The sequence below is a fragment of the Pseudophryne corroboree genome, chromosome 3 (genome assembly GCF_028390025.1).
Source record: "Pseudophryne corroboree isolate aPseCor3 chromosome 3, aPseCor3.hap2, whole genome shotgun sequence".
NCBI classification, from domain to species: domain Eukaryota; kingdom Metazoa; phylum Chordata; class Amphibia; order Anura; family Myobatrachidae; genus Pseudophryne; species Pseudophryne corroboree.
The window spans coordinates 17,175,882-17,202,860 of record NC_086446.1 but is presented as its reverse complement, the minus strand read 5'-3'; the positions used below and the strand labels follow the sequence as shown (position 1 = coordinate 17,202,860).

At 48.1% G+C, this 26,979-nt stretch overlaps 1 protein-coding gene across 2 annotated transcripts in view; it reads left to right on the top strand.

Moving 5' to 3' along the window:
- LOC135056970 (zinc finger protein ZFP2-like) overlaps positions 1–26,979 on the top strand; it is a 76,511-nt gene that overhangs the window by 12,174 nt on the left and 37,358 nt on the right. For both annotated transcript variants that reach the window (XM_063962771.1, XM_063962770.1), the window contains exon 2: positions 25,434–25,575. In XM_063962771.1, the coding sequence (XP_063818841.1) occupies positions 25,434–25,575 (142 nt within the window). The remainder of the gene's footprint in view (positions 1–25,433; positions 25,576–26,979) is intronic.

The following is a 26,979-nucleotide window of genomic DNA, read 5'->3' as shown; positions in this document are numbered from 1 at the left end:
AAACGGCTGCTGTGGGTACTGGCTGGAACCAGACTGATGTTGGCACGGAGTGGATACTGGCTGGAACCAGTTAAATGATAAATGTAGCTTGAGAGCGATGAAATATGATGTGATGTTTGGAGCTTGAGAGCGGTGAAATAATAATGCCGGTGATAAATGATAATCTGCAGAAAAGGGTACCGGCACTTTAAGAAGAGCTGACCTCTGCTGGAAGCTGGATGCTGAAAGCAGGTGGATCTGTAGCTGGAAGCAGATGAATCCAAATGGATAGGAGAGTCAGGCTACACCGCAGGTGGAATGCTGGTGCAGGTCTCTTTAGTGGAAGTGTGGAGATAGGAGCTGGAACCTGGAAAACAACCACAGGAGAGAGACAAACTGGAACTAGGTTTGACAACCAAAGCACTGACGCCTTCCTTGCTCAGGCACAGAATATTTATACCTGCAGCAAGGAAGGGATTGGCTAGGCAATTATGCAGATTAACAATGCAAACAACAGATTGGTGGAAATGAACAGATGACAGAATCCAAGATGGCTGCGCCCATGCAGACACTCGGAGGGAAGTTTGGTTTGTAATCCATGTGGGAATTAAAACAGCAATGGCGGCGCCGGCCACAGGAGACAGGAGACGCCAGACTGATAAGTGCACATCTAAACCACGCGGGCACAGCGGAGGCCGCGGCTGACGTAATCACCACTCTGACGCTCTGCATGCAGAAACTCGGGGACAGCGGCGGAGGCCGCGGGAGACGCCATTCCGGATGTAACATGGCTCCGCGGTGACCGCGTCTCAGAGTGACAGGAGAGAAGGCAGGAATGTGGATATCAGTATAACAGATGGGATCCGGTCCTGGAACGCTGAGCCAGCCTTAGGAGGCATCTGAAGGGTAAGTAATGGCGTCCAGATACCCGGATCGTGACAGCACCCCCCCCCCCCCCTTTAGGAGTGGCCCCAGGGACACTTCTTTGGCTTTTGAGGAAACTTGGAATGGAATCTCCGGACCAAGGCAGGAGCATGGACATCAGAAGCATTGGTCCATGAGCGTTCCTCAGGGCCGTAACCCTTCCAGTCAATAAGATACTGTAGTTGACCGTAACGGTGACGTGAGTCCAGGATCTTGGCCACTTCATACTCAACACCTCGTTGAGTTTGGACTTTCGGAGTTGGAGGAAGTGAGGAATGAAACCGATTCAAGATCAGCGGTTTCAACAGGGAAACATGGAATGTCCTGGGTATTTTTAAGAAGGGAGGTAACTGAAGTCTGTAAGCAACAGGATTGATGACTTGCTCAATTTTGAAAGGACCAATGTAGGGAGGTGCAAACTTCATACTGGGGACTCTTAACCTCAAATTCTTTGTGGATAACCATACCCGATCACCCACCTTGAGAGCAGGAACCGCTCTACGCTTCTTGTCCGCAAACTTCTTATACCTGAACGATGCCTTGAGCAGAGCTGCTCGTACACTCTTCCAGTTGTTTGCAAACTGATGCAAGGTGATATCCACTGCTGGAACAGAAGTTGCTGGGAGCGGTTGGAATTCAGGGACTTTAGGGTGGAATCCAAAGTTGGTGAAGAATGGTGTTGAAGAAGATGAGGAATGATACTGATTGTTATGACAGAACTCGGCCCAGGGAAGTAACTGAACCCAGTCATCTTGAGAGGAAGACACATAGATGCGGAGGAAGGCCTCCAAGTCCTGATTCACCCTCTCAGTTTGACCATTGGTCTGAGGATGGTAAGCCGTGGAAAACTTTAGTTTGACTTGGAGGACTTGACATAAACTTCGCCAGAATTTGGCTGTGAATTGAACTCCTCGATCTGAGATTTCTTCAGGCAGACCGTGGAGTCGGAAGATCTCTTGTATGAACACTTGAGCCAACTTGGAAGCTGACGGAAGACCGGTGAGAGGAATGAAGTGTGCCATCTTGGTGAACCGGTCAACTACCACCCAGATGGTATTGAACTTGTTGCACATGGGTAAGTCTGTAATGAAATCCATCGACAAATGGGTCCATGGTCGACGGGGAATGGATAGTGGAACCAGTTGCCCCGCAGGCGACTGGCGGGAGACTTTATGTTGGGCACACTTTGGGCAAGATGCAATAAACTCCATGACGTCCTTTCTCAGAGTTGGCCACCAATAGGACCTAGAGATAAACTCCAGGGTTTTTTGGATACCTGTATGTCCGGCAAAACGGGAAGCATGGGCCCAATGCATGAGCTTCTTCCTCAGTACCGGCTTCACAAAACTTTTCCCTAGTGAGGGCGTAGAGTCCATCCCTACCGTGGAGAATTCCAACGGATTGATAATAGGATGCTTGTCTGAAGACTCTGACTCATTTTCTTGCTCCCATGAGCGGGAAAGGGCATCGGCCTTGCGATTCTGAGAGCCCGGACAGAACTGGAGTTTAAAGTCGAACCTGGAAAAGAAAAGTGCCCATCTGGCCTGACGAGGGTTGAGACATTGTGCGCCTTTCAGATATAAAAGGTTCTTGTGGTCTGTAAGTATGGTGATTGAATGAGAAGCTCCCTCCAACAGATATCTCCACTCCTCTAGAGCGAGCTTGATGGCTAGCAACTCCTGGTCGCCAATGGCATAGTTGCGCTCCGCTGGGGAGAACTTCCGAGAGAAGAAACTGCAAGGATGTAAATGGCCATCTTTAGCCCTCTGAGATAACACCGCTCCTACTCCAACGGAGGAGGCATCCACCTCTAAGATGAAAGGAGAGTCGATGTCTGGCTGTTTCAGAACTGGTGCAGAGATGAACCGTTGTTTTAAGAGATGAAAAGCTTGCGTAGCTTCTTCAGACCACTTGGGCGGGTTAGCACCCTTCTTAGTTAAAGCAGTAATAGGCGCCACAATGGTGGAAAAGTCTCGTATAAACTTTCTGTAATAATTGGCGAACCCTAAGAACCTCTGGACCCCTTTGAGTGTTAAGGGTATCGGCCAATTCTGGATTGCTTGTAGTTTCTCAGGATCCATCTCTAGTCCGGAACCGGACACAATGTAACCTAGAAACGGAATGGACTTGACTTCAAAGACGCATTTCTCTAATTTGCAATAGAGATGATTGACACGGAGACGGGACAGAACCTCTTTTACCCAAAAACGATGTTCCTCTAAATTGTTGGCAAAAATGAGGATATCATCTAGATATACCACGACATGACGGTATAAAATGTCTCTGAAGATCTCATTGACAAAATGCTGGAAGACAGCTGGAGCATTGCTCAATCCGAAGGGCATGACGAGGTACTCATAATGTCCGTCACGGGTGTTAAAGGCGGTCTTCCACTCGTCACCCTCACGGATCCGGATGAGATTGTATGCACCTCTCAAGTCCAGCTTTGTAAAGATGGTAGCTCCGCTGACTCTATCAAAGAGCTCAGTAATCAGGGGTAGTGGATAGCGGTTCTTGATGGTAATGTCGTCCAGACCTCTGTAGTCAATGCACGGCCGCAGACCACCATCTTTCTTCTTTACGAAAAAGAAGCCTGCGCCGGCTGGAGAAGAGGAAGGTCGAATGAACCCCTTTGCTAGGTTCTCTTTAATGTATTTCTCCATGGAATGCGTCTCAGGCAGAGACAACGGGTAAGTTCGGCCTCGAGGTGGAACCTTCCCTGGAATGAGATCAATCGGGCAGTCCCATTCTCTATGAGGAGGAAGGATATCAGCAGAGGCTTTACTGAACACATCCGTGAAATCTTGATATGGAGGAGGTGGAACATCAGACGACCTGGGGGAGGAAGAACAGACAGGCAATACTTTAAACAAACATGTCTCAGCACAGGAGGGACCCCATGCCAGAATCTGCGTAGTCGTCAAATCAATAGATGGATTGTGAAGACGGAGCCATGGAAGGCCCAGGACCACAGGATGTGTGGCTCTTGGAATCACTAAAAAAGAAATAAATTCAGAATGAAGAACTCCCACTCTCAGACGAACTGGTAGAGTCCTTAGAGAAATAACTGCATCAAAAATCTTGCTGCCATCCACGGCAGTTAAGGAAATGGACGAAGGAAGTCTCTCGGTGGGTAGGGACCACCGTTTAACATAGGCTTCGGTAATAAAGTTCCCAGCTGCTCCGGAATCAAGGAGGGCAATGACGTTCCGGTAACGTTGAGCAATTTGGAGCGACACTGGGAGATTACAATCATGAGGAGATGGAGAGGAGATCATTACTCCTAGCCGGCCCTCTCCTGGGCGAGCTAGGGTTTGGAGTTTTCCCGGACGTTCGGGACAGGCATTGATGGTGTGAGACGGAGCTGCACAGTAAAGACAAAGAGACTCAGAGAGACGTCTTCGGCGCTCAGCAGGAGTTAAACGGGAACGGCCAATTTGCATGGGCTCGTCTTTAGATGGTGACAGTTGGCGAGGAGGAGGAGCAGAAGATTTTGGAGCAGATGATCTTCCACGCTCAGTTGCTCTCTCTCTGAAACGTAAATCAACTTTCGTGCAGAGTGAGATTAGCTCATCTAACTTGGAAGGTAAGTCTCTGGTAGCTAACTCATCTTTAATACGCTCAGATAAGCCATGCCAGAATGCAGCATACAGGGCCTCGTCGTTCCATGCCAGTTCGGATGCCAGGATCTGAAACTGTATAAGATATTGTCCTACAGTACGTGATCCCTGGCGTAAACGGAGAATCTCAGATGAAGCTGAAGTTACCCGGCCTGGCTCGTCGAAGATACGCCTGAATGTTGACACGAATGCAGTGTAGGAGGATAGCAGGGTGTCGGACCTCTCCCATAACGGTGATGCCCAATCAAGGGCTGAGCCACTGAGAAGAGAGATAATGTAGGCAATTTTTGTACGGTCACTGGGAAAATTGCCAGGTTGTAGCTCAAACTGAATCTCACACTGGTTGAGAAATCCCCTGCAGAATCTTGGAGATCCGTCAAATTTTGCTGGCGTTGGAAGATGAAGACGTGGAGCAGAAATGGGTAAGGTGGGTGGGGTTATAGCTGGAGTCACTGTGGTTGACGCACCGGACGCGTCTGATCCACGGAGGGTTGTCTGAATCCCATCCAGCCGAGTAGAGAGATCCTGGAGACAGCGGATGATGTGGCCCTGTGCAGCCTCCTGATGTTCAAGTCGGGCTGCCAGTTCTTGCATCGGCCTGGCCGCTTGATCCTGGTCTCCGGCTGGATTCATATGGTCAGTGCTTACTGTCACAACTGAGGGCCTGAGCTGACGGGAGGCAGCCTCAGTTGTAGGGGCTGAGATGTAACGGAACCTGGGAGGTTGTATCAGACCCCTAGACATGTAAGTAACATGTAGAAGAAATGCCCGAAGGCGTGAACACGACAACCAGGGTAAAAGTCAATGATGTTTATTTATGACAAACTCCGTAACACAGCAGCAGTAAAAGAAAACATAAAAATCAGCAGAAGATAAATACAGTTCCTGGGTTCTACAGGGTGGCAAGGGCCACAGGGCTCTGGTAGTGTGAGATAGTTCTTATAATCTTCTAGTTGGAAAGTCCTTACCAGGCCCGACTGTAGCAATGGAGATAGCCCAGGATCGTACCAGCTGGTGTTCCAGGAAAAGCTGGGCTGCTGTGGATAAAACGGCTGCTGTGGGTACTGGCTGGAACCAGACTGATGTTGGCACGGAGTGGATACTGGCTGGAACCAGTTAAATGATAAATGTAGCTTGAGAGCGATGAAATATGAAGTGATGTTTGGAGCTTGAGAGCGGTGAAATAATAATGCCGGTGATAAATGATAATCTGCAGAAAAGGGTACCGGCACTTTAAGAAGAGCTGACCTCTGCTGGAAGCTGGATGCTGAAAGCAGGTGGATCTGTAGCTGGAAGCAGATGAATCCAAATGGATAGGAGAGTCAGGCTACACCGCAGGTGGAATGCTGGTGCGGGTCTCTTTAGTGGAAGTGTGGAGATAGGAGCTGGAACCTGGAAAACAACCACAGGAGAGAGACAAACTGGAACTAGGTTTGACAACCAAAGCACTGACGCCTTCCTTGCTCAGGCACAGAATATTTATACCTGCAGCAAGGAAGGGATTGGCTAGGCAATTATGCAGATTAACAATGCAAACAACAGATTGGTGGAAATGAACAGATGACAGAATCCAAGATGGCTGCGCCCATGCAGACATTCGGAGGGAAGTTTGGTTTGTAATCCATGTGGGAATTAAAACAGCAATGGCGGCGCCGGCCACAGGAGACAGGAGACGCCAGACTGATAAGTGCACATCTAAACCACGCGGGCACAGCGGAGGCTGCGGCTGACGTAATCACCACTCTGACGCTCTGCATGCAGAAACTCGGGGACAGCGGCGGAGGCCGCGGGAGACGCCATTCCGGATGTAACATGGCGCCGCGGTGACCGCGTCTCAGAGTGACAGGAGAGGAGGCAGGAATGTGGTTATCAGTATAACAGATGGGATCCGGTCCTGGAACGCTGAGCCAGCCTTAGGAGGCATCTGAAGGGTAAGTAATGGCGTCCAGATACCCGGATCGTGACATCGGGGTTCTTCTTCGTGGGTAAAAAGGACGGTTCGTTGCGACCCTGCATCGATTTCAGGGAATTGAACCGTATCACGATTAAAAACGCATACCCACTGCCTCTCATTTCGGTCTTGTTTGACCAGCTTCGTACTGCCACCATTTTTTCTAAGATTAACCTACGCGGGGCGTACAATCTAATCCAAATAAGAGAGGGGGATGAATGGAAGACTGCCTTTAATACCCACTCAGGGCATTATGAATATTTGGTGATGCCTTTTAAGCTCTGTAATGCCCCGGCAGTCTTCCAGGATTTCATGAACGATGTACTCAGGGAATATTTGGATAGATTCTTAGTTGTATACTTAGATGACATCCTAATCTTCTCCCATTCCCTGGAGGAACATCGGAAGCATGTACGCTTAGTCCTCCAGAAACTCAGAGACCACCGGCTTGGGGCGAAGCTGGAGAAGTGCGAATTTGAAGTTCAGCAAATCGCATTTCTAGGATATATTATCTCCCCAGAAGGTTTCCAAATGGAGGGCTCCAAGGTACAGGCAGTCCTGGATTGGGTGCAGCCCACTAGTTTGAAGGCGCTTCAGCGTTTCCTGGGCTTTGCGAATTTTTATAGACGATTTATCGCTGGATTTTCATCTATAGTGGCGCCCTTGGTGGCACTCACTAAGAAAGGGGCGGATGTTGCTCACTGGTCTTGTGAGGCCAAAGCGGCTTTTGCCCGTCTCAAAAGGGCATTTGTCTCGGCCAAGGTGCTGCGACACCCAGATCCAGAGCGTCCTTTTGTGGTGGAGGTGGATGCCTCTGAGATGGGTATTGGGGCAGTGCTCTCTCAGATGGGAGTGTCAGATAATCGCCTTCATCCCTGTGCTTACTTTTCCCGTAAATTTTCGCCTGCCGAGATGAATTATGACGTGGGTAACCGGGAATTGTTGGCTATTAAGGATGCACTCGAGGAGTGGAGACACTGGCTTGAGGGGGCTAAGTTTGTGGTCTCAATTCTCACTGACCATAAGAATTTGGCATATTTAGAGTCAGCGAAGCGTCTCAATGCCAGGCAGGCACGATGGGCTTTGTTTTTTGCTCGCTTTAATTTTTTGATAACATATCGACCTGGGTCAAAAAACATCAAGGCTGATGCGCTCTCGCTGAGTTTTGCTCCAATCCAGGAGACCACCGAGGAGCCGTTGCCCATTGTGTCCCCATCATGTATTAAAGTGGGCATTACCCAGGACCTCTTGTCATTAGTCCTTAGAGCACAGGAGCAGGCTCCTCCAGACCTTCCGGTAGGTCTTTTGTTTGTGCCTCCTAGGTTAAGACAGCGAGTGTTCCTGGAATTCCATGCCAAGAAGTCAGCAGGTCACCCGGGTATTGCCAGAACTCGGGAGTTGCTATCTAGGGCGGTGTGGTGGCCCTCGGTGGCTAAGGATGTGGATCAGTGGGTTCGGGCATGTGACATCTGTGCCCGAAATAAGACTCCTAGAGGGGTTCCTGTTGGCCCATTACATCCACTCTCTATTCCATCTAAGCCATGGACCCACATTTCAATGGATTTTGTGGTGGACTTGCCCAAATCCTTGGGGATGACAGCCATCTGGGTTGTCGTTGACAGGTTTTCGAAGATGGCGCACTTCGTTCCACTGGATGGGCTGCCATCGGCCAGACGCCTGTCTGAATTATTTATGCTGCATGTTGTGCGTCTCCACGGGTTGCCACTTGATGTGGTCTCTGACCGCGGATCCCAGTTTGTGGCCAAATTCTGGAGGGCATTTTGTTCCGATCTCCAGATTTCTGTCAGCTTGTCGTCAGGCTACCATCCGCAGTCTAATGGGCAGACTGAAAGGGTGAACCAGTCCTTGGAGCAGTTCCTCAGGTATTATGTCTCCAAGTGTCAGACTGACTGGGTTGCTCCATGGCGGAGTTTGCCTATAACAACGTGGCTCATTCTGCTACAGGGATCTCTCCCTTCCTTTGTGTGTATGGGCATCATCCTAAGGCCAATTCTTTTGACCCCCTGGACTCCACGCCTGGTGGTTCCTCTGTGGTTTCGGTCCTTAGAGGTATTTGGAGGAAAGTGAAGAAAGCCCTTGTGTCTGTGTCATTAGTGACCAAAAGGGTTTTTGATAAGCGGAAAAGACCCTGCAGCTTCAAATTAGGAGACTTCGTCTGGTTGTCTACCAAGAATTTGAAGTTGAGACAGCCATCTCATAAGTTAGGCCCCCGGTTCATCGGCCCTTATAAGATCACCAGGGTTATCAATCCGGTGGCATTTCAGTTAGATCTGCCCCGTTCTTTGGGTATCAATAAAACATTTCATTGTTCCCTTTTAAAACGGGCGATTAGTAATCCTTCTTCCAGTGGAAGACCTTCCCCTCTTCTGATACGTGGCCAGAGGGAGTTTGTTGTTGAAAGGATTCTTGACTCCAAGATGGTTCGGGGTCGGCTGTCATTTTTGGTGCACTGGAAGGGGTATGGCCCGGAGGAGCGGTCGTGGGTGCGCAGTTGTGATCTTCATGCCCCCAGACTGATACGCTCTTTCTTCTCGCAGTTCCCCGATAAACCCGGCGGTAGGGGTTCTTTGACCCCTCGTCAGAGGGGGGGTACTGTTAGGGTCTCCTGCCCTGTGCTGCCACGTCGTCATGGCAACCGGGAGACAAGTGCTAGCGGAGTAACCTGAGCGCAGCTGATTCTCCGGTTCGGGTCTTTTGCTGTGCAGTGGTTACAGGCTCTGTGCACGGCAGGGGATTCGGTGCTGGTTTTTGTGCTCACAGTCTGTGAGGTCTGAGTGGGGCGTGGACAGCACCTGCTTTAAAAACCCTCTTCTCAGGTTAAGCAGATGCTGCTGAATCTTTGTTGGTTAGTCAGTTCCTGAAAGTTAGCCAGTACTGTGTAGCTTTGTATTTGTTGTTGCTTACTGCAAATAGGCCTTGGGGTTTGGTACTACACTCTGCCAATCCAGACCTAGCAGTAAGACTGGAGTCAGTCGTTTAACTTGCTGGGGTTCTTTTGCTACTCTGTGAACTTAGCAAGTTTGCGGCTGTATTCTCAGACTTGCCTGCCTAAATCCTTTCTCACTGCAAGGTGTTCAGGTGTCAGTTTAGTGGCAGTAAGCTGAACCTGTACACTGCAAGTGAGGATTAGGATTGTGGAGACTCTCCTTGTGTCTATCATTCCATCTCTGACCAAGGAGTTTACTGCCACACCCGTTGGTAACCCTTTAGGGTTTTGCTGTTGCCCTTAGCAACAGCATTTCGGGTTCTCTACGTATTAAAACACAACATCTTGCTTTTTCCATCTGAGCATTCCTAATATTAGGGAGACACCCAGTTTCTTAGCCTCTGGGCTTCTCTGTTCACTTTGTGTTTATTTTGTTACCCTATCACCTTCTGTGTACGTAATGTCATATTCCCCAGTCTGTCTGTGAGTTCATTTGTTTTGCATCCCTATCCGTTCAGACACCAGTACATTCCTGCAGGCACTGGTGTACATAACAGTTCAGACACCAGTACATTCCTGCAGGCACTGGTGTGCATAACAAATTCACACATAGGAACTGTCAAAAGCGTACACCCAGTGTGTGGGAACAAGAGAACGAGCTGCACTGGCATACATCACTTCTGGGGGAAATGAGAGGGATGGACTTTAACTATATGCAAGCAAAAGAAGAAAAATGGCTTGAAACTCCGGATTGAGTACATGTTAAAAAAGTGACTGTATGTAGTTTTTAGAATCCGGATAATCCAGGACTGGATATCCTAAAGACCAATTATACAATATACTCAAATTTCTTCAGTGTTTTAAAGTTGTTCTTGATATTGGAAATGCCAGAATGTTGATATTTTAATGCACTATATAGGTAAAGCGGAGCTAATAAAATATGTATGTGTAATGTATAGGTCTGATGTCCCGAACCGTGATTGGTTCTTGGACACATGGGAAGGGACCAGTTGGTATAAAAGGCCGACTGTGTTTGTTCTGCAACATGCCCTGAGGAAGGATAGCTTATCCGAAACGCGTTGGTACCTGTGCTGACCCCTGCCTGTAAGTGTTCATTATAGCCCTTACCCGTTATTAAGGTCCATTGTTTTAAGACATCATTTTTTTATACAATTGGTTCCTGAGGGTATAGAGCAGAACAAACACAGGATCAGTGGGATCTTCATTGTTTTTTATGTTTTAATTGTTTTTATCTATTGTTACTTTTTTATACGTTGGAATAAAAACATTCCTCTTTTGACTAACACTTGGAAAGAATTTTGTTACTACCTGGTTTTTTGGCCTCTTGTTCAACCAATTGATGTGGTGAATGACATTTGGAACTTTGAGGAAATCGGGACGGTGGCACGGTTAAAGAAACCTTTCAAGGAACATAGGGAACCTAGTAGAGGTGAGTGTCCCCTGCAAGGGTCGTGGTGATGTCCAATTGATGCAATTTGAGATGCTGTGAAAAAGTTTAAAGAAACATTTTGATGTACATCCCGCACCGAATGGAGGTCAGTCCAAAGGTGCGAACCTAAGTGTGGAAGGAAAAGAATTCTACAACACTGAGGGAAAATAATTCTGCATCCAGATACAGAAAACATTTGGGCAGAAACCAACTAGAGACCCCCTTAGCTATAGTAGCGCTTGTGGACTACTCTATTCTTTTTTGTATACACAGGGGCATTATGTGTATCTGGCACTACTAAAGAGTAATGTGTACATGGCACTACTAGGGGAATTATGTGTACCTGGCACTACTAGGGGCATTATGTGTATCTGGCACTATGAGGGGTAGTATGTGTACATGGCACTACTAAGGGCATTATGTGTACCTGGCACTACTAAGGGATTTATGTGTACCTGGCACTACTAGGGGATTTATGTGTAACTGGCACTACTGGGTGAATTATGTGTATGTGGCACTATGAGGGGTAGTATGTGTACATGGCACTACTAAGGGCATTATGTGTACCTGGCACTACTAAGGGATTTATGTGTACCTGGCACTACTGGGGGAATTATGTGTACCTGGCACTACTAGGGGAATTATGTGTATGTGGCACTGACCCCTGGGCAGCATTGACCTCTTAAAAAACTGGTGATTATAAGACATTTATGTCCCCTTAACCCCCGCCAGTATAAAGAATTTCTTAAAGTGCGGGAAGAAGCGCACCATTTCCTCTCCTCTGGCTGCAGGACGCTGCTCCTCCTCACCGTGGCATACAAGTATCAGGGTGCAAAACTGGGGGGGGGGGGGCACTGTGATTTATAGTATATACATTTATATCTTGTGTACAAACGCTGCAGTCTGGGGCAGTTTCTAGCTGTCTCAGACCTGTACAGCAGCGTTGGGCTGTGAGCTGGCATACTCCTTCTGTGTCTCTCTCTGACTTCTATAGGTCTGTCCCCTATAGTCCGGTGTGTTTGTGCGTGTTTGTACACGTGTGGTGGACAATGTCTGAGGTGGAGTGCTCTTCCCAGGAAGAGCCTGTAATGGGAGCACAGCATGCATTAGGGTGGCCCCGTCGGCACCGCTGACTCCTGACTGGGCTAATGTGTTAAATGCTTTAAATATTAATATGGCTCGTATTAATAAAAGGCTGGAGAGAGCTGAGGCTCAGACCCAGGCGTATAAGAAATCAGTGGATGATGTGTTGTCTCAGGTCCAGGACTCTGCGGGGTCACAAAAGCGTACTTTTGACCAGTTGGCTGACACTAATACCGACACGGATACGGATTCCAGTGTCGATTATGCTGGTTCTAGATTAGATCCTAAATTAGCCAAGAGCATTCAGTACATGATTATTGCTGTTAGGGATGTTTTGCACGTCCAGGGTGACCCTACCGTTCCTGACACTAGGGTCTGTATGTACAAGTGGAAGAAACCTGAGGTAATGTTTCCCCCTTCTCATGATCTGAATGCTCTGTTTGAAAAGATGTGGGACATTCCTGACAAGAAGTTCCAAATTCCCAAGAGAATTCCGGTGGCGTATCCATTCCCCACTGCTGATAGGGAAAAATGGGAGTTAGTCCCCGTAGTGGATAAGGCCCTGTCATGTTTGTCAAAACAGGTGGCGTTGCCATCCTCCGGTACGGCAGCCCTTAAAGACCCTGCAGATCGTAAGCAAGAAGCTACTCTAAAATCCATTTATGCGACCACGGGTACACAACTCCGTCCAGTCATTGCTTCGGCGTGGGTCAGTAGTGCTATTGAAAAATGGGCTGATTCTTTGTTATCAGATTTAGATACCCTGGACAGAGACCGCATTATGCTGACGCTGGGTTACATCAAGGACGCTGCGGCGTACCTTAAGGAATCGCAAAGGGATATTTGACTTTTGGGAGCAAAAGCCAATGCTATGGCGGTAGCTGCTAGGCGAGCAATATGGATACACCAGTGGAATGCGGATTCTGATTCTAAAAGAAACATGGAATCTCTGCCATATAAAGGAGGTGCGTTGTTTGGGGACGGTCTTACAGACTTATCTACAGCTACCGCTGGTAAATTGTCCTTTTTGGCTTATGTCCCCCCTAAACATAAGAAAATGCATCATTATCAAATGCAGTCCTTTCGGCCCAATAGATACTTAAAGGGTCGAGGCTCTGCCTTCCTTACTACTAGAGGCAGGGGGCGGGGTAAAAGAAACCCAGGCCCCCCTGCTTCCCAGGAGCAGAAGTCCTCCCCGGCTTCTGCCAAGTCCACTGCATGATGCACGTCTAAAGCTCTTCAGTCAGGTCTGGGATCGCTCGGGTCTGGACCCTTGGATTTTAAAAATTGTGTCACAAGGGTACAAGCCGGAGTTTCAAGATGTTCCCCCTCGCCGTTTTTTCAAATCAGCCTTGCCAGCTTCTCTGCCCAGCAGGGAGCTAGTGTGCGACCCAATACAAAAGTTGTCTCAAAACCAGGTCATTATCAAGGTTCCTCCTGCGCAGCAGGGAGTAGGCTTTTATTCCAGCCTATTCGTGGTCCCGAAGCCGGACGGCTCGGTCAGACCGATCCTAAACCTAAAAGACCTAAATTTCTTTCTACAGAAATTCAAGTTCAAGATGGAGTCTCTCCGAGCAGTGATCTCCAGTCTGGAGAAAGGGGATTTTATGGTCTCTTTGGACATAAAGGATGCTTACCTGCATGTTCCCATTTATCCTCCACATCAGGCTTTCCTGCGCTTTGCAATTCAAGATTGTCATTACCAATTTCAGACGTTGCCGTTTGGTCTGTCCATGGCTCCGAGGATTTTCACCAAAGTGATGGCGGAGATGATGCTTCTTCTGCGGAAGCAAGGTATCATGATTATCCCGTACTTGGACGATCTCCTGATAAAAGCGAGATGCAGGGACAGATTGATGCAACACATTGCACTGTCCCTGACGGTGTTGCGGCAACATGGTTGGCTCCTAAACCTGCCAAAATCTCAGTTGGTCCCGGCGACCTGGCTGTCGTTTCTGGGAATGGTTCTGGATACAGAACTACAGAGAGTTTTTCTCCCGGTGGAAAAGGCCTGGGAAATTCAGGCTCTAGTCAAGTTAATTCTAAAACCAACCAGAGTGTCGATCCATCAATGCACTCGATTGCTGGGAAAGATGGTGGCGGCCTACGAGGCCATTCAGTTTGGCAGATTCCATGCCAGAGTGTTCCAGTGGGAAATGGTCCGGTACCCATCTACACATGCAACAGAAAATAATCCTGCCTCCCCAGACGAGGATATCACTCCTGTGGTGGCTGCACAGTTCTCACCTCCTCGAAGGACGCAGGTTCGGGATCCAGGATTGGATTCTAGTGACCACGGACGCAAGTCTTCGGGGTTGGGGTGCAGTCACACGGGGGGAAAACTTCCAGGGCAGGTGGTCGAGTCAGGAATCCTGTCTCCACATAAATGTGCTGGAGTTGAGGGCCATTTACAACGGCCTCCTTCAGGCGGAGCACCTCCTTCGAAGTCCACCCGTCATCATCAAGTCGGACAATGTCACAGCAGTAGCTTACATAAACCGCCAGGGCGGAACAAGAAGCAGAGCAGCAATGGCAGAAGCCACAAAGATTCTCCGTTGGGCGGAGAAACGGGTAAGCGCCCTGTCAGCGATCTTCATTCCAGGAGTAGACAACTGGGAAGCAGATTTCCTCAACAGACACGATTTCCATCCAGGAGAGTGGGGGCTTCATCCAGAGGTCTTCATAGAAGTGACAAATCATTGGGGAGTTCCCCAAGTGGACATGATGGCATCTCGTCTCAACAAGAAGCTCCAGAGCTATTGTGCCAGGTCAAGGGACCCTCAAACCATAGCGGTGGACGCTCTGGTGACACCTTGGGTGTTTCAGTCGGTGTATGTTTTCCCTCCACTTTCCCTCATTCTGAGGGTGTTAAAGATCATAAGAAGAACAAAGGTTCCGACGATCCTCATTGTTCCAGACTGGCCAAGAAGGGCTTGGTATCCGGATCTTCAGGATTTACTAGTGGAAAATCCCTGCCCGTGTCTGTATCAGGATTTACCGCGGCTATGTTTGATGGCATGGCGGTTGAACGCCAAATCTTAGCCCAAAAGGGTATTCCCAGTGAAGTCATCCCCACTCTTATTCAGGCTAGAAAGGGAGTGACGTCAAAGCACTATCACCGTATTTGGAGGAAATATATTTCCTGGTGCAAATCCAAGAAGGCTCCTGCGGAGAAGTTTAACCTTGGACGCTTTCTCCACTTTCTACAAGCTGGAGTGGATGCGGGCCTTAAATTGGGCTCCATTAAAGTACAGATTTCTGCTTTGTCGGTTTTCTTTCAGAAACAATGGGCCTCACTTCCTGAGGTGCAGACGTTTGTAAAAGGGGTGTTGCACATCCAACCTCCTTTTGTGCCCCCTGTGGCACTTTGGGACCATAACGTGGTGTTACAGTTCCTTCAATCCCATTGGTTTGAACCTTTACGTAAGGTAGAATTGAAATTCCTCACTTTGAAAGTGGTCATTTTGTGGCCTTGGCATCCGCAAGGCGGTTGTCCGAATTGGCGGCCTTGTCTCACGAGCCCTTATTTGATCTTCCATGAAGATAGAGCTGAGTTGAGAACTCCGCAACAGTTTCTGCGGAAGGTGGTTTCCTCTTTTCATATTAACCAACCTATTGTGGTGCCAGTGGCTACTGGCGCTTTAGCTGAATCAAGTCTCTGGATGTGGTCAGAGCTTTGAAAATTTATGTCGCCAGAACGGCACAGATTAGGAAAACAGAGTCTCTGTTTGTCCTGTATGCTCCCAATAAGATTGGGTGTCCTGCTTCCAAGCAGACCATTGCCCGCTGGATCTGTCAGATGGATTAGCAGGCTCATTCCACGGCTAGATTGCCGTTACCGAAATCGGTGAAGGCCCATTCCACTAGGGAGGTGGGCTCATCCTGGGCGGCTGCCCGGGGTGTCTCAGCATTTCAACTTTGCCGAGCTGCTACTTGGTCGGGGTCAAACACTTTTGTTAAGTTTTATAAGTTTGATACCTTGGCCGATGATGACCTCCAATTTGGTCAATCGGTGCTGCAGAGTCATCCGCACTCTCCCGCCCATTCTAGAGCTTTGTTATAACCCCATGGTTCTATTGATGACCCCAGCATCCTCTAGGACGAAAGAGAAAATAGAATTTTAATACCTACCGGTAAATCCTTTTCTATGAGTCCGTAGAGGATGCTGGGCGCCCGTCCCAGTGCGTCCTGTATCTGCAGTTGCTCGTTCTGGTTGCACACTTGTGGTGTGGTTATTTATGTTGTCCGCCTATTGCTGACATTGTTAATTTGGTCAAACACATGTTGTGTTCCGGTTTTTTGTTCAGCCTTTGCTGACTTTGTTGGTGCCGTTAGCTCGTGTTCTATGCAATGCACACTGTGGCGTGAGCTGGTTTGCTGCTCACCTTAAATTAAATCCATAATTCCTTTCCTCGTAATGTACGTCTCCCTGGGCACAGTTCCTATACAGAGTCTAGAGGAGGGATATAGAGGGAGGAGCCAGGTCACGCCCCTTAAAAGTCTTAAAGTGCCCATGTCTCCTGCGGATTCCGTCTATACCCCATGGTTCTATTGATGACCCCAGCAGTCTCTACGGACTCAGAGAAAAGGATTTACCGGTAGGTATTAAAATCCTATTTTTTCTTTAGGCCCACAGTACCGGTGGTTAAGTCCAGCAGGGGGATAAGGCTTAGACCTGGAGCCACTCCCCCAGCCCCAGGGCGCCATTTGCAGTAAATGTTCCCGCCCTGGAGCTGCATATCTGTCTCTCCCTCACTCCCGGTCAGTGTTCGGGCGCCATTTCTCTCAGCTACACTGTTCCTGGGACTGCTTGGGCAAATCCTCCTATGTAAAGCCGGCTGACAGTCGACGCTGTGACTTTACATGACACTTAAGTATTCTACATGTCGTTTAGACAGTGATAATTAAGAAAAAGTGCATTTGGTCAGGGTTATTTAGTACAAGGACCCTGTGATATACATCCAGTCTTTACTGTGCAGTGTTATATCTATTGATTACATAGATATATATATATATATATGAGCTAGTCCAGTGCAGTATTATTGTTTGTAATAACCTCTGCATTGTACAAACTGTGACTATATGTGTGTGCATTGTCCTGCTGGGTGACGTCCACTTTGTGTCTCTCACTCAGCTTGCCATCTCTATATTCTGTAACCTGTGGGGGCTAGTTGCGTCAGGTTATTATATTGTAATATAGGATATTCACAAGATATACTTTAGTTGTATTTTTCTCTGTGATTCTAGTCACCGTATCTCTCCTGAATCCCTGTCGGTGCTGACTACACTGCGCAGGGGCTTGGGTTAGGTATTGTGCTGCTGAAATATTGGACTGTGTTACCTTATACTGCACGTTATATAACATGTCTGCTGATCAGGGTAACGGTTCTGTGGCGGAACACACTGCCAGTGGTGCTGAAGCCACAGATACCTTTGAGGAAAATATAGCAGCCAAGGGCTCTGGTTCTGGGGGTTCCTTGCCCCCCAGTGGAACTGTGGCAAAGGGGGTCCAGAATGACCCGCCGTGGGCTACCTTCTCCACACTGCTGACGGTATCCGTTCACATGGTTGACCATTCATACCGGAACCACTGCTGACTATGCTAGTTACTAAACTAACGCCCCCTATGGGACCTCCTATGCCGGTCCAACCGTACATGGTCCCCGCAGCTAACCCTCCGTGGGCAGATACCTTGTCCACGCAGTTACAGAAATTGAACCAGTCACTGACTACTAAGTCTATCCCTCTCCCGCCTAAGACCAAAGGGTTCCTCTAAGCGGACCATTACTTCCTCACAATCCACTGCTGTCCCTGACACCTCGTCTTATGAAGATGGCGTTTACACTGACCCCACAGATTCTGATACTGACAATACTGATGGGGATAGTGGCTCACAAGTGGATGTTCCTGATCTCTTGGAGGCCATTAAGCTAATTTTACAGATTACGGATGATCCCGAGCCATCTGTTCCTCCTAAGAAACCAGATAGGTTTAAGCGTCAGAAGGTGGTTAAACAAGTTGTACCTCACTCTGATCACCTGGTTGATATACGTCTGGAATCCTGTGAAAATCCAGGCAAGAAGTTTGTGCCTCACAAGAAACTGCTTGCTCGCTATCCCCTCGCGCCAGAGCTGACTAAAAATTGGGAGACCTCTCCTTCAGTGGACTCGCATGTGGCGCGGATGGTGGTCTCCTCAGCTCTACCTGTCACTACCGTCACCTCTCTTAAGGAGCCTACGGATAAATGTGTGGAGGGTTGTCTGAAAGCGATTTACACCCTCACGGGTGCTGCACACAGGCCCACTATTGCAGCAACATGGGCTGCAGAGGTCATTGTAGCGTGGGCCCAGGAGTTAGAAGCTGAAGTCTCCTCTGACCATGCTAGACAATGCTTGTACTATATTGTCACAGCTTCTCACTATATCAAAGAGGCTTCTGATGCCAGTATTCTGGCGGCCAAGGCTTCTACTACATCAGTCCTGGCTCGCCGGATTTTGTGGCTCTGAATTCTAGAAAAACCCTGGAGCTGCTCCCTTTCAAGGGATATATCCTGTTCGGAGAGGACCTAAATAAGATAGTGGCTGATTTGGCTACTGCCAAAACTGCGTGTCTAACAAGTACTGCTCCTTCAGTGTCGAAGGCTAAAAGTACTTCCTTTCGTCCCTTCCATCCTTCGTGTAAAGCAAAAGGTCAGGCGTACCACAAACGGGCCCGCACTTCCAAACCTGGTAAGCCAAAGCCCAAAAGAGCCTGGGCTGCCCGTCAGCTAGCTTCCAAGACCGATAAGCCTGCCACATGATGGGGCGGGCCTCCCCCTGGGGGGACCCCAGGGTGGGGGGCCGGCTTCTAGGGTATACCCAGGAATGGTTGAGGACCACTACAGATGCCTGGGTACGGGAAGTCGTTACTCAAGGTTACGCCATAGCCTTCAAAAACCGTCCCCCTCATCTATTTTGCCTGACAGACGTCCCTTCAGACCAGATAAAGGCAAAGACTCTACATTCGGTGGTACAGACCCTCCTGGACACAGGAGTCGTAGTACAGGTGCCTCTTGCTCAGAGAGGCCAGGGGTACTATTCTCCGCTGTTTCTAGTCCTGAAAATGAATGGGTCCTCTCGACCCATTCTCAACCTCAAGGCCCTGAACAAGTTTGTGAGAGTCTCCAAGTTCCGTATGGAAACCCTTCGCTCTATAGTTCTGGCCTTGGAGCCTGGGGATTATATGGTCTCCCTGGATATACAGGATGCTTACCTGCATGTTCCTATAGCAGTGTCTCATCAGCAATACCTGAGGTTTGCGGTTGGCAACCTCCACTACCAGTTTCGGGCACTACCCTTTGGTTTAACAACGGCTCCGCGAGTCTTCACCAAGGTTATAGCGGTTATGACGGCGGTACTCCGTCGTCAAGGGGTCAGGATCCTTCCGTATCTAGACGACTTGTTGATCCTGGCAAATTCCCCAGAAATTCTCCTATGTCACCTAGATCTGACGATCCAGTTTATGCAAGCCCACGGGTGGCTAATCAACTGGAAGAAATCCTCCCTGATCCCTGCTCAGTGCATGGTGCATCTGGGAGCGCTATTGGACACTCACAACCAGCGGTTGTTCTCGTCTCAGGAGAAGGTCCTGAAACTTCAGGACAGGATTCGTTGCTTCCTCTCTCGTCCGCAAGTGTCGATTCATTCGGCAATGCAGGTGCTGGGCCTCATGGTGTCAGCATTCAACATAGTGGAGTATGCTCAATTTCATTTGCGCCCCCTTCAGAGGCTGATTCTGGCCAAGTGGGACTGCCTGCCTCACCGGATCAGATCTCACATGATCTCCTTTACTCCGGAGGTCCGTCTGTCGCTGTGCTGGTGGCTCCAGGACCAACAACTGTGCAGGGGCCGTCCCTTCTGGATACCCAACTAGGTACTGTTGACAACAGATGCCAGTCTGAGGGGTTGGGGCGCGGTGTTGGAGTAACACTCCTTTCAGGGACGGTGGACAAAGGAGGAGTCTCTCCTCCCGATCAACATTCTGGAATTGCGGGCGGTCTTCAACTCGTTGAACCTAGCCCAGCATTTAATACAGAACCTTCCTGTTCAGATACAGTCGGACAACGCCACCACAGTGGCTTACATAAATCATCAAGGCGGCACTCGAAACCGCATGGCAATGAAGGAAGTATCACGGATTCTTCAATGGGCGGAACGCCATCTACTGGCGATATCGGCAATATTCATTCCGGGAATCCTGAATTGGGAAGCGGACTTTCTCAGTCGTCAGGATGTACACGCCGGAGAGTGGGGCCTTCATCCAGAAGTGTTTCAACTCCTAGTGGAGAGGTGGGGCCTTCCAGACGTGGATCTGATGGCGTCTCGAAACACAATCACAAGGTTCCGGTCTTCGGAGCAAGGACAAGAGATCCTCAAGCAGCATTCATGGATGCGCTGGCGGTGCCATGGAAGTTTCGGCTGCCGTACGTGTTCCATGCAGTTTCACTTCTGCCCAGGGTGATTCGGAAGTTCAAGCAGGAAGGAGAAATCCTGCTTCTTATAGCTTCAGCGTGGCCCAGACGGCACTGGTTCTCAGACCTACAGGGCCTTTCGTCAGAGCATCCAATATTACTTTCACAACGCCCAGACCTTCTCGTTCAGGGCCCTTGTGTCTACCAGGACCTGGCCCGTCTGTTTTTGACGGCATGGCTCTTGAAGCTCTCATCTTGAGGTCTAAAGGTTTTTCTGAGGCGGTCATTAAAACTATGTTGCGGGCCCGGAAACCGGCTTCTGCTCGGATTTACCATAGGGTCTGGCATTCTTACTTTGTTTGGTGCGCATCTAACAATCATGACGCTTCCAAATTTAGTACTGCAAAGCTTTTAGCTTTCTTTCAGCAGGGCCTAGACTTAGGCTTGCGGCTGGCCTCCCTCAAGGTTCATATTTCTGCCTTGTCGGTGTAGTTTCATAGAAAAATTGCAACCTTACCTGATGTTCATACCTTTACTCAGGGTGTGTTGCGTATCCAACCTCCCTATGTCCCGCCTGTGGCTCCTTGGGACTTGTCGGTGGTTTTGGAAGCGTTGCAAGAACCTCCATTTGAGCCTCTTGGTTCAGCTGACCTTAAGTGGCTTTCCCTTAAGGTGGTGTTTCTGCTGGCTATTGCCTCAGCTAGAAGAGTGTCGGATTTGGGTGCTCTGTCTTGTAGCTCACCTCATCTGGTATTTCACCGTGACCGGGTAGTCCTTAGGACTTGGCCCGGATATTTACTTAAGGTGGTTACTTCATTCCACCTTAATCAGGAGATTGTGGTTCCGGCCCTTGCCTCTCCTGACTTGTCTCCCAAAGAGCGGTCTTTGGATGTGGTACGGGCTCTCCGTATCTATGTGAAGAACTGCTTCCATTAGGAAATCTGATTCTCTCTTTGTTTTGTTTGGATTTCACAAATGTAGCTGGCCTGCTCACAAGTAGACTTTGGCCAGCTGGATTAGAATGGTGATTGCACATGCTTATGTGAAGGCTGGTCTGTCAGCTCCTGCTCACATTACTGCCCATTCTACTCGGTCTGTGGGACCTTCTTGGGCAGCCCGCCGTGGTGCGACCCTTGAACATTTGTGCAAGGCGGCTACGTGGTCCTTAGTGAACACGTTCATAAGGTTCTATGCCTTCGATAGTGCCGCTTCCCAGGATGCTTCCTTTGGATGTCGGGTTCTTGTGCCCGCTACAGTTTGTCCCCTCCCATAAGGAACTGCTTTAGGACATCCCCATTGTCCATTCCTTGTGGAGCCCAGTGTACCGCGCAGCAGAAAATGAGATTTATGGTAAGAACTTACCTTAGTTAAATCTCTTTCTGCGAGGTACACTGGGCTCCACAAGGCGCCCACCCTGACGCACTTGGCTTCTTTGGGTTGGTATGGCATTAGCCGCTGACACTTCTCCTGTCGTGAGAGTGTGGTTTATGTGGCTACTAACTGATGTCGTCTCTTATCCTGCTACTGCATTGGGCTGGTTAACTGAAAACTGAGCTCCTGTGCGGAGGGGCGGGGTTATAGAGGAGGCAGCGCTGTGCTTCTTGGGAACAGTCAAAGCTTTTGAGCCTGTTGGTGCCTCGGATCAAGATCCTACTCTACACCCCATTGTCCATTCCTTGTGGAGCCCAGTGTACCTCTCAGAAAGAGATTTAACAACGGTAAGTTCTTACCATAAATCTCGTTATCGCAGCAGAATTACCCCCTGTGTCTCTAGGCTTAGAGCCCCCACCCCCCCTTCACTGTGTCTCTCATGTCAGCCTTCTCCCTAGCAGCCAGCCACTCTCATCTCTGTGCCACATATGTATATACTGCACAGCGATAGCATGCGCCTCTTCGGGGATGGCAGCCGCAGAACAGGGAGAATCATCACAGCTCCCAGCAGCCCTCGCTCTGTTGTAACTTCCACATCACAGAGTACAGCACTCGGTGGAGCAGTACTAATAGTGGGCAACTGCAAAGTGGTTGGGTTGTATGGTGTACCAGCTGCCAGTCTTATAACAATACACCGTACCTGCCCTTACCGCTATACTTGCACCACTGATTATGAGAATCTGGCACTATACTGGGTACATTCCGTGAATCTGGCACTATACTGGGGATATTATGTGTATCTGGCATTATACTGGGGATGTTATGTGTATCTTGCATACTGGGTGCATTATGTGTATCTGGCACTGTACTGGGAATATTATATATAACTGTCACTATACTAATGTGCATTATGTGTAACGCACTATACTGGGTGCATTATGTGTAACTGGCATTATACTGGGTGCATTATGTGTATCTGGCATTATACTGGGTGCTTTATGTGTAACTGGAATTATACTGGGTGCATTATGTGTATCTGGCACTATACTGGGTGCATTATGTGTATCTGGCACAATACAGGGAATATATGAAAATGGTACTATACTATGTGCATTATGTGTAACTGGCATTATACTGTGGGCATTATGTGTATCTGGCATTACACTGGGTGCATTATGTGTATCTGGCATTATACTAGGTGCATTATGTGTATTTGGCACTATACTGGAAATATTATATATAACTCACTATACTAATGTGCATTATGTGTAACTTGCACTATACTGGGTGCATTATGTGTATCTGGCACTATACTGGGTGCATTATGTGTATCTGGCGTTATACAGGGTGCATTATGTGTATCTGGCACTATACTGGGTGCATTATGTGTATCTGGCACTATACTGGGTGCATTATGTGTATCTGGCGTTATACTGGGTGCATTATGTGTATCTGGCACTATACTGGGTGCATTATGTGTATCTGGCATTATACTGGGTGCATTATGTGTATCTGGCATTGTACTGGGTGCATTATGTGTATCTGGCACTATACTGGGTGAATTATGTGTATCTGGCACTATACTGGGTACATTATGTGTATCTGGCGTTATACTGGGTTCATTATGTGTATCTGGCATTATACTGGGTGCATTATGTGTGTCTGGCATTGTACTGGGTGCATTATGTGTATCTGGCACTATACTGGGTGCATTATGTGTATCTGGCACTATACTGGGTGAATTATGTGTGTCTGGCATTATTCTGGGTGCATTATGCGTGTCTGGCATTATTCTGGGTGCATTATGTGTGTCTGGCATTATACTGGGTGCATTATGTGTATCTGGCACTATACTGGGTGAATTATGTGTAACTGGCACTATACTGGGTGCATTATGTGTATCTGGCACTATACTGGGTGAATTATGTATAACTGGCACTTATGTGGTCATAATGTATAAGGAACATTATGGTGTGTGGCATTATGTGTGATAGGCATTACGTTGTGTGGCATAATGTGTAATGGGTATTACTGTAAGGAGCAAACATGACAAATAATGTAAGGGGAATGAATAAGGATTTTTTTCCCCTGTGGTGTCCAATGTCTGGGCGTGCAGGTTGCAAAACTGGGGTCATCTTCACCACGCCCCCTTTTTGGGTAGGTGGGCGCAAATTCTTAATTATTACAAAGGAAAATTCTCTATTCTTACCAAGGTCCTCCACTGTAGCTCCTCCCACATGACCTCACAGCTCCTCCCACACTGTGGGCACTGCATATATGATTTAGTGGTGAGTTCTGACTTTAAAAGTAATTAGAATAACACAAAGATTATATTTATAAGTTACTGGCTGTTCTACCCGTTCTTCACACGGGAGTTTCTGATCTTCATGGTTGTACATATAAATGAGTGTTGATAATTTGGTAAATCTATATTTGAGATGTCTTAATGTAAGTAAATATTATTCCATGGTTCTTGGTGTTACCCGAGGAGCACCCATAGCAGATACGGTAAAAGGTGAGTAGCCTGTAGTGTGTTGTTGTTGTTGTTATACAGGGGGAGCAGCCTGTGGTGTGTTGTTGTTGTTGTTGTTGTTGTTGATGTTACTATTATACATGAGGAGTGGCCTTTGGTGTCCTGTTGTTGTTGTTATTGTTATTATTATTATTATTATTATTATACAGGGGGAGCAGCCTGTGGTGTCCTGTTAGTATTACTATACAGGGGGAGCAGCCTGTGGTGTCCTGTTATTAGTATTATACAGGGGGGGCGGCCTGTGGTGTCCTGTTACTACAGCAGCAGAGTAATAATAACAGTACTGAGTGGTCACCCTCCGCTGTACACCCAGATTTCCTACTTTAGTTCCCCTCTCCCCACATCTACACCCATTCTGCTCTCCTGTGTACTCTCCCCTGGTTATGAATGAAAGGGTCGACCTGTTTAAGGTCGACAGTCAATAGGTTGACAGCGATTGGTCGACATGCGGAAAAAGCCGACACAGTGAAGAAGGCCAACACGGGACAGGTCAACACATGAAACATTGAAAAAAACAACTTGGTGTCATTTTCTCTGTAACATGACCAGGAACCCCAATTATTGCACCGTGTCCCCTTGCATGACTCACTGCGCTTCCCAAATTACTATTCCCAATCATAGTCCATGTGGATCGTAAAGTTTTAAAAAAATATCAAAATGTCAAGTCGACCTTTTCCTGTGTCAATCTTTTTTCCCATGTCGACCAATCGTGGTGGACTTATTGACTGTCGATCTACCATCCGGATCCCCTCTCCCCTCACCTGCCCCCTATTTGTGTGACCTGGGTACAGTCACAAATCCTCTCAGGTTCTGGAATAAATATAATACAAAATCCCAACATCCCTAATTCATGTGTCTGTAACTGATTCCTGTGCAGCAACTGGCACCAAGTACGTGTCTGGGAGGAATAAGACCCCGGCCATGGGAGGAGCATTGGGGTAACATTATACAGTACAGCGCTGTGTGACTCTGAGGAGCCTTATGGGTCACAGGAACCTCTGACAGACGCTGACCAGGGATCTGTGGCTGTGGGGGGGGGGGGTGTCTTTCTGGTCACAGAGTGTCATGTGTCTGTGTTACATGTGTTTTCTGTGATGTGTGTTATATGTATTATATTTATTTCTAGACATTCCAGCAGTGAGGAACCAGAGTCTCTATTACATGTCACATGTTCTCATCCATCACTAAGCATGGACACGGACAGGAGTCACAGGACTGAGAGGATAATAAATATCACCATGGAGATCATCTACCTGCTGACTGGAGAGGTGATGGGATCTGGGAGTGTCACAGTGACATCACTTATATCTATAGTAATAATACAGGGACATGACTGGGGAGGTGAGGGGATCTGGGAGTGTCACAGTGACATCACTTATACCTATAGTAATAATACAAGGACATGACTGGGGAGGTGAGGGGTTCTGGGAGCATCACAGTGACATCACTTATATCTATACTAATGATACAGGGACATGACAGGGGAGGTGAGGGGATCTGGGAGTGTCACTGTCACATCATTTATATCTATAGTAGTAATGATGCAGGGACATGACTGGGGAGGTAAGGGGATCTGGGAGTGTCACAGTGACATCAGTTATATCTATACTAATAATACAGGGACATGACTGGGAAGGTGAGGGGATCTGGGAGTGTCACAGTGACATCACTCATATCTTTAGTAATAATACAAGGACATGACTGGGGAGTTGAGGGGATTGGGAGTGTCACAGTGACATCACTTATATCTATAGTAATAATAAGAATTTACTTATCGATAATTCTATTTCTCGTAGTCCGTAGTGGATGCTGGGAACTCCGTAAGGACCATGGGGAATAGCGGCTCCGCAGGAGTCTGGGCACATCTAAAGAAAGCTTTAGGATCACCTGGTGTGCACTGGCTCCTCCCCCTATGACCCTCCTCCAAGCCTCAGTTAGGATACTGTGCCCGGACGAGCGTACACAATAAGGAAGGATTTTGAATCCCGGGTAAGACTCATACCAGCCACACCAATCACACTGTACAACTTGTGATCTGAACCCAGTTAACAGCATGATAATAGAGGAGCCTCTAGAAAAGATGGCTCACTACAGCAATAACCCGAATTTTTTTGGTAACAATAATTATGTACCAGTATTGCAGACAATCCGCACTTGGGATGGGCGCCCAGCATCCACTACGGACTACGAGAAATAGAATTATCGGTAAGTAAATTCTTATTTTCTCTGACGTCCTAGTGGATGCTGGGAACTCCGTAAGGACCATGGGGATTATACCAAAGCTCCCAAAACGGGCGGGAGAGTGCGGATGACTCTGCAGCACCCAATGAGAGAACTCCCGGTCCTCCTCAGCCAGGGTATCAAATTTGTAGAATTTTACAAACGTATTTGCTCCTGACCAAGTAACTGCTCGGCAAAGTTGTAAAGCCGAGACCCCTTGGCAGCTGCCCAAGATGAGCCCACCTTCCTTGTGGAGTGGGCATTTACAGATTTTTGGCTGTGGCAGGCCTGCCACAGAATGTGCAAGCTGAATTGTACTACAAATCCAACGAGCAATAGTCTGCTTAGAAGCAGGAGCACCCAGCTAGTTGGGTGCATACAGGATAAACAGCAAGTCAGATTTCCTGACTCCAGCCGTCCTGGAAACATATATTTTCCGGGTCCTGACAACG